This window comes from Salvelinus namaycush, unplaced genomic scaffold, assembly GCF_016432855.1.
Source record: "Salvelinus namaycush isolate Seneca unplaced genomic scaffold, SaNama_1.0 Scaffold403, whole genome shotgun sequence".
NCBI classification, from domain to species: domain Eukaryota; kingdom Metazoa; phylum Chordata; class Actinopteri; order Salmoniformes; family Salmonidae; genus Salvelinus; species Salvelinus namaycush.
In genome coordinates this window covers 22,292-29,620 of record NW_024061042.1, presented here as the reverse complement: position 1 = coordinate 29,620, position 7,329 = coordinate 22,292, and the positions used below count along the sequence as shown (strand labels likewise).

The 7,329-nt window shown below is 46.9% G+C and overlaps 1 protein-coding gene across 1 annotated transcript; it reads right to left on the bottom strand.

Moving 5' to 3' along the window:
• Nucleotides 1-2,797: 2,797 nt before the first annotated feature.
• Nucleotides 2,798-6,913, bottom strand: LOC120041081 (ras-related protein Rab-33B-like). Its single transcript, XM_038986040.1, has 3 exons — nucleotides 6,560-6,913; nucleotides 3,938-4,116; nucleotides 2,798-3,371 (listed from the first exon to the last, which is right to left on the bottom strand). The coding sequence occupies exons 1-3, from the start codon at nucleotides 6,776-6,778 to the stop codon at nucleotides 2,990-2,992; spliced, it is 780 nt and encodes a 259-aa protein (XP_038841968.1). The 5' UTR covers nucleotides 6,779-6,913; the 3' UTR covers nucleotides 2,798-2,989.
• Between the last annotated feature and the right edge of the window lie 416 nt (nucleotides 6,914-7,329).

Genomic DNA, 7,329 nt, shown 5'->3' with positions numbered 1-7,329 from the left:
GTGCACCCTCTCCGACTTCTAGGAATATTAACCCCCTTTAATCCCAACATTTCTCCATCATTGTAAAGCCCTAGTTATTTTATTGTGATTAGTGATTCAGTCCCTCATTTTAAGGTCAACCCTGTTAAGTGAATTGAACTCTCATTTTAATATGGTGAAAAATATAAATATTTTAAATATTTCTTCCAAAAGAAACATTGAACATCTAGTAGTCAAATCATAGTGTCAAAACAGGCGAGATGCTTCTATTCTTTTTGGCCATTTTCTGGTGTTTTGTGGAGTAAAACCGAGCGGGTCGAGAGTAACAAAAGTCAACCCTGTTACCTACAGATAGACAGGCTAAAAATGTTTTATCAATTAAAAATGTTTTGGGAAGCTTGCCTCCTCCCTCTGTTGCACATACAGTAACAAGCTTCCATTCCCCCTGTCACAAGGGGATTCATGGCTGATTTAAGATGAAATCGTCAACCCCTGTTACGGTCAACCCTGTTACGGTCAACCCTGTTACGGTCAACCCTGTTACGGTCAACCCTGTTACACTATTTGGCACTTACTATAGTAATTTTCATCTTTAACTTGTTGCGATGGGGAAACATATTTTTAATGAAGTTGAACATCTACTCTTTATGACAGAATGTTAAAATTTGGTGAAGTCAAACGTTTTCAAAAGGCACCGAATTAGTAGAACGACCCTTTCGTTAATGCTTTATCCTGGGTACCAGTCTTACATTTTGGCTCGATTATAACGGTAACGGAGTTGGCAAGAGCACAAACAGATCTGAGAGCAGGCCATAGAAGGAGACAACAGATCTGAGAGCAGGCTATAGAAGGAGACAACAGATCTGAGAGCAGGCTATAGAAGGAGACAACAGATCTGAGAGCAGGCTATAGAAGGAGACAACAGATCTGAGAGCAGGCTATAGAAGGAGACAACAGATCTGAGAGCAGGCTATAGAAGGAGACAACAGATCTGAGAGCAGGCTATAGAAGGAGACAACAGATCTGAGAGCAGGCTATAGAAGGAGACAACAGATCTGAGAGCAGGCTATAGAAGGAGACAACAGATCTGAGAGCAGGCTATAGAAGGAGACAACAGATCTGAGAGCAGGCTATAAAAGGAGACAACAGATCTGAGAGCAGGCTATAGAAGGAGACAACAGATCTGAGAGCAGGCTATAAAAGGAGACAACAGATCTGAGAGCAGGCTATAGAAGGAGACAACAGATCTGAGAGCAGGCTATAGAAGGAGACAACAGATCTGGAAGCAGGCTATAGAAGGAGACAACAGATCTGAGAGCAGGCTGTAGAAGGAGACAACAGATCTGAGAGCAGGCTATAGAAGGAGACAACAGATCTGAGAGCAGGCTATAAAAGGAGACAACAGATCTGAGAGCAGGCTATAAAAGGAGACAACAGATCTGAGAGCAGGCTATAGAAGGAGACAACAGATCTGAGAGCAGGCTATAGAAGGAGACAACAGATCTGAGAGCAGGCTATAGAAGGAGACAACAGATCTGAGAGCAGGCTATAGAAGGAGACAACAGATCTGAGAGCAGGCTATAGAAGGAGACAACAGATCTGAGAGCAGGCTATAGAAGGAGACAACAGATCTGAGAGCAGGCTATAGAAGGAGACAACAGATCTGAGAGCAGGCTATAGCAGGAGACAACAGATCTGAGAGCAGGCTATAAAAGGAGACAACAGATCTGAGAGCAGGCTATAGAAGGAGACAACAGATCTGAGAGCAGGCTATAGAAGGAGACAACAGATCTGAGAGCAGGCTATAGAAGGAGACAACAGATCTGAGAGCAGGCTATAGAAGGAGACAACAGATCTGAGAGCAGGCTATAGAAGGAGACAACAGATCTGAGAGCAGGCTATAGAAGGAGACAACAGATCTGAGAGCAGGCTATAGAAGGAGACAACAGATCTGAGAGCAGGCTATAGAAGGAGACAACAGATCTGAGAGCAGGCTATAGAAGGAGACAACAGATCTGAGAGCAGGCTATAGAAGGAGACAACAGATCTGAGAGCAGGCTATAGCAGGAGACAACAGATCTGAGAGCAGGCTATAAAAGGAGACAACAGATCTGAGAGCAGGCTATAGAAGGAGACAACAGATCTGAGAGCAGGCTATAGAAGGAGACAACAGATCTGAGAGCAGGCTATAGAAGGAGACAACAGATCTGAGAGCAGGCTATAGAAGGAGACAACAGATCTGAGAGCAGGCTATAGAAGGAGACAACAGATCTGAGAGCAGGCTATAGAAGGAGACAACAGATCTGAGAGCAGGCTATAGAAGGAGACAACAGATCTGAGAGCAGGCTATAGAAGGAGACAACAGATCTGAGAGCAGGCTATAAAAGGAGACAACAGATCTGAGAGCAGGCTATAGAAGGAGACAACAGATCTGAGAGCAGGCTATAGAAGGAGACAACAGATCTGAGAGCAGGCTATAGAAGGAGACAACAGATCTGAGAGCAGGCTGTAGAAGGAGACAACAGATCTGAGAGCAGGCTATAGAAGGAGACAACAGATCTGAGAGCAGGCTATAGAAGGAGACAACAGATCTGAGAGCAGGCTATAGAAGGAGACAACAGATCTGAGAGCAGGCTATAGAAGGAGACAACAGATCTGAGAGCAGGCTATAGATCAGTGGAGCATTTCGCTACACTCGCATTAACATCTGCTAACCATGTGTATGTGACAAATAAAATTTGATTTGATTTGATACCATTCCATTCCAGCAATTATTATGAGCCGTCCTCCCCTCAGCAGCCTCCACTGATATAGATGCTTGATCAGAGAGGACTTCCCCCTCTCTCCCCTCTTCTCCCCCTCTCTCCCTGTTCTTTCTCCCTCCCTCTCAACAGGTGTATGTCCAGAAGTCTTTCTCTGAGTTCCTGGTGGGCACCCTAAATTCCCCTGTTCCCACCCCCCCCCCCCTCCTTCCATCCCATATTCCATCCCTCTTCTCACCCTGCCTCCCTCAACAGGTGCATGTCCAGAAGTCTTTATGAGGGTTCTTCTTGGCTGGCAGTCTGAATGAAGCTGTCCCTGTATAGGACCCACAATACGACCCACAATAGGACCCAGACACTCCTGTGTTGTTGAGAAGCGGGGGAGGGGGTCTGGTCTGTCTCTTCAGCCTGGAGGCCAGGGCCATGAACACGTCCTCCACGCGGTCCTGATGCCCCCCTCCTGGTTCTCCTTCTCCAGGGGGGCTTTTAGCAGACGTTTCAAACAGAATCATCCCGTGGGCCGCTGCAAACTTCTGGGCCTGATCCCGTGTCACCTGACCTTCGACATTGATGGAGCTGGGGTCACAGCTGCAGGTGTCACGGAGGTCGCTCTTGTTACCCACGAGGAACCTGCAGAGGGGGAGACATATGGAGAATTTAAAACGTTACAGGTTACAACCGAAAAGGCAATGTTGGCCACTACAGAGTATTCAAAACAATGTGTTTACTGTGTGTTGTTATTGTGTGTTGTTTGAGGTGTGTGTAACACAGCTGCCCAATGCTGACACAATGCAGCTTTTCTGAATCTGATCCTGGCGATAGAGCTAGTTCCTCTGGGCCTCCACGTGAAACTGATCAAGTGTAAAGGGGGCAGATTTAACAAAAAAGGACAAATGGAATTGGCTTCTAATATGACTAACTAACCTGGTTATCTCCTGTCCCAGTGAGTACCGTCTACACTCCTCTATCCAGGTTGTGTGTATATAACTAACCTGGTTATCTCCTGTCCCAGTGAGTACCGTCTACACTCCTCTATCCAGGTTGTGTGTATATAACTAACCTGGTTATCTCCTGTCCCAGTGAGTACCGTCTACACTCCTCTATCCAGGTTGTGTGTATATAACTAACCTGGTTATCTCCTGTCCCAGTGAGTACCGTCTACACTCCTCTATCCAGGTTGTGTGTATATAACTAACCTGGTTATCTCCTGTCCCAGTGAGTACCGTCTACACTCCTCTATCCAGGCTGGCAGGCCTCTGAAGCTGTCTGGTCTGGTGACATCATAGATGAAGAGAACAGCATGAACATTCCGATAGTACTGCTGGACCATAGACTTCCTGAAACGCTCCTGACCCGCCGTGTCCCATAGCTGGAGCTGGAGGGAGAGAGATGGTTGGGGGGGTGAAACTATTCTACATGTGAGAGAAGGGGTTTTAGAGATGGAGAAAGAGGAGGAAGCAGACAGAGAGAGGGAGGGTCCTTTTCTCAATTAAATTTGCTCACCTCCTGCGTCCTCTCTCCTCCACCCTCTCTGTCCTCCTTTAAAAAAGGAGGGGAGAGAGAGAGCGGGGGGGAGAGAGAGGGCGAGGGGGAGAGAGAGAGCGAGGGGGAGAGAGAGAGCGAGGGGGAGAGAGAGAGCGAGGGGGAGGGAGAGGGCGGGTGGAGAGAGAGGGCGAGGGGAGAGAGAGGGCGAGGGGGAGAGAGAGGGCGAGGGGAGAGAGAGGGCGGGGGGGAGAGAGAGGGCGGGGGGGAGAGAGAGGGCGGGGGGAGAGAGAGGGCGAGGGGGAGAGAGAGGGCGGGGGGAGAGAGAGAGGGCGGGGAGAGAGAGGGCGGGGGGGAGAGAGAGGGCGAGGGGGAGAGAGAGGGCGGGGGGGAGAGAGAGGGCGAGGGGGAGAGAGAGGGCGAGGGGGAGAGAGAGGGCGAGGGGGAGAGAGAGAGGGCGGGGGGGAGAGAGAGAGGGCGGGGGGGAGAGAGAGGGCGGGGGGGAGAGAGAGGGCGGGGGGGGGAGAGAGAGGGCGAGGGGGAGAGAGAGGGCGAGGGGGAGAGAGAGGGCGGCTGTATAAACTCTCTCACACACACAGTTAGTCAGCAGATGATGTTATTCTATTTCCCATCAACATATCGACTCACCAGATAGAAGACCAACGTCAATATAACCATTTCTCCTCCACTTAGCTCATGATAACTGCATCCAATCAGAAGGTCAACCCTGTCTCATAGTAACCTCCGGTCTCTAAAGGGCTCTACCTATGATGTACACGGAGTGTAGTTTGCATCGAGTTCTACATACTTTTGTCCCGCTGCGTTTTTGGAACGGACCGTATACGATGCTCTGTCACCCCTCTGTCACCCCTCTGTCACCCCTCTGTCACCCCTCTGTCACCCCTCTGTCACTCCGTTTCCGTAGAATGTCTAGAGGCCTTAAGGCAGTGGAATGTTTGGCTGTGATAAAATACATGGAGGACTTTTGGCCCCTAAACGAGATATGTGTTTTGAAACAGTCTGAGGTAGGTCAGAGAGAGAGAGAGAGAGAGAGGCCCCTAAACGAGATATGTGTTTTGAAACAGTCTGAGGTAGGTCAGAGAGAGAGAAAACCAGAATACACAAAGGCCAAAAGGCAGAAATACATTATGTAAAATATTTGCGGGTGAGTAATGCTTGATTTAATTTGTCCTGGCACAATGGAACCAATTGGATAGTCCCAAAAGTGATAACACTAAACCATGCAGGCAACCCAAGGTATCTCAAGTATTTGTAATATTTTAAATAAGTATTCTGCCCATGTCTGGCCTCCTATCTCTTTCTTTAACCCAGATACAAAACAATGTCTTGTTAATCACCATGACATGCTTCCTCTATCATGTGGTCTGCCCTGCTCTGATAAAGAGAACATGTGTTGGCCAACATCCTCTTTCATGTCTGTGTTTCCGTACACACACAGAAGGCACATTATTTAGCCCATCACTGATGTTATGTGTTGTGTGCCAAGGTGAAAGGTTTTTATTTAACCCTTTTTTTAACGACGCAAGTCAGTTAAGAACAAATTCTTATTTACAATGACGGCCTAACCCGGCCAAACCCTAAGCAGGACGACGCTGGGCCAATTGTGCGCTGCCCTACGGGACTCCCAATCACGGCCGGTTGTGATACAGCCTTTGTCATATGTGTCATGACCATATAAAAGTATTGCAAATGTGGTTTGTTCTGCTGTATGTATGCATGCATGTATGTATCTCTGAAACACACTAGTTTCAAGTTAAAAAGACTTTCATGGTATTCATACTTATTGAACCAAACAGTCACTGTTGATCCAAGAGGACAAACAAACACAGTATTTTATCACAGTCCTTTCAACTGAGCCTTTAATGACACTTGGACATCCGACTCTGGTTTAGGTCCAAAACTAAACATGACCATTTACATAGATGACATTTTGTTTTACCAGACAGTAGTCATGTTTGTTAGTCCTGTACAAATAAAACTATATTTCAAAAGGCACTTAACTAAGATTGATAGACCAAAGATGACACCACAGACTGTTCATGTGCAATAGTAGGCGCAGATTAAGCTGAAAACACAAATGTTTAACAAATAACGCCTACAAAGTGCAAATATCTATTTTAAAAAAAGAAGCCCAATGAGAGTGCCGTCCGAAAGAAATCATCACCACCTTCTCAAAATGCCTGAGTATAAAAATGACAAGGCACATTTTTTAACGCAGTGATTCTCTGGCGCATTAAATTGTGTAATGCACCAATTACGACCCAACTCGTTCATAATATTTGGAAATAACGGTTTAAACTTTATACTTCTCTTACTTTGATTTTCTCGCCTTCGACCTCGACCAATCTCTCACGGAAATCGACACCGATGGTGGCTTCGGTTCGGTCGAGGAACTCACCGGCACAGAACCGGTAGGTGAGACAGGTCTTACCGACACCGGAGTCTCCGATCACGATGATCTTGAAGATCCGACACCGCGCGGAGGGCGAAGACACACTGGTGAAAGAGTTTGAAAACTCCAGGGATGATTCCATATCGCGTAAAAACTCTAATTAAAGAGTGATATCTAGGCTTCTCCAACTGCTCCCAACAAGCCAATATGTTATGGCGAGGTCTTTGACGTTATATAAAAGTGACAAAGTTAATGGCAAATCGCCGACTATGCTATAAACTCTCCCTGGTTGTCATTGTCTGTGGAAGGAGCTGAGAGTCTAGAAACTCCCCCGCTGCTAATTGTGCAACTTCTTGGCCCGTGGCCACGTATCTGACAGGACCGTAATAAAGCTCGCGAGAGGAAGGAATCTATTCACTGTCGATGGACCGCTAGAGGGTTTCAATGAAGTTCCACGGTTATTGAATGGCTTCTCTGTATAGGCCAAGATTTTCTAGTAATTCCTCGTTTTTGTGTGTCTCTAGACTTCTATAACCATAGATAGACGCAATATGTCATCAATATTGTCTCTTCCCAATCTGGAACACGGACATTAGAAGGCATACAGGCACCACAGCGGAGGACGACATTAACTGACGGACAGACTAACATGTACATCAACTGAATGTCTATTTATCGCTGACTTCTCACCAG

Coding starts and splice junctions, on each gene's coding strand:
- LOC120041081 (XM_038986040.1), bottom strand. CDS start 6,778: ATGGAATCATCCCTGGAGTTTTCAAACTCTTTCACCAGTGTGTCTTCG. Junction 4,117..6,559: donor TCGAAGGCGAGAAAATCAAA/GTAAGAGAAGTA, acceptor CTCTCCCTCCAG/CTCCAGCTATGGGACACGGC. Junction 3,372..3,937: donor CTGGGACAGGAGATAACCAG/GTTAGTTATATA, acceptor CCCCCTCTGCAG/GTTCCTCGTGGGTAACAAGA.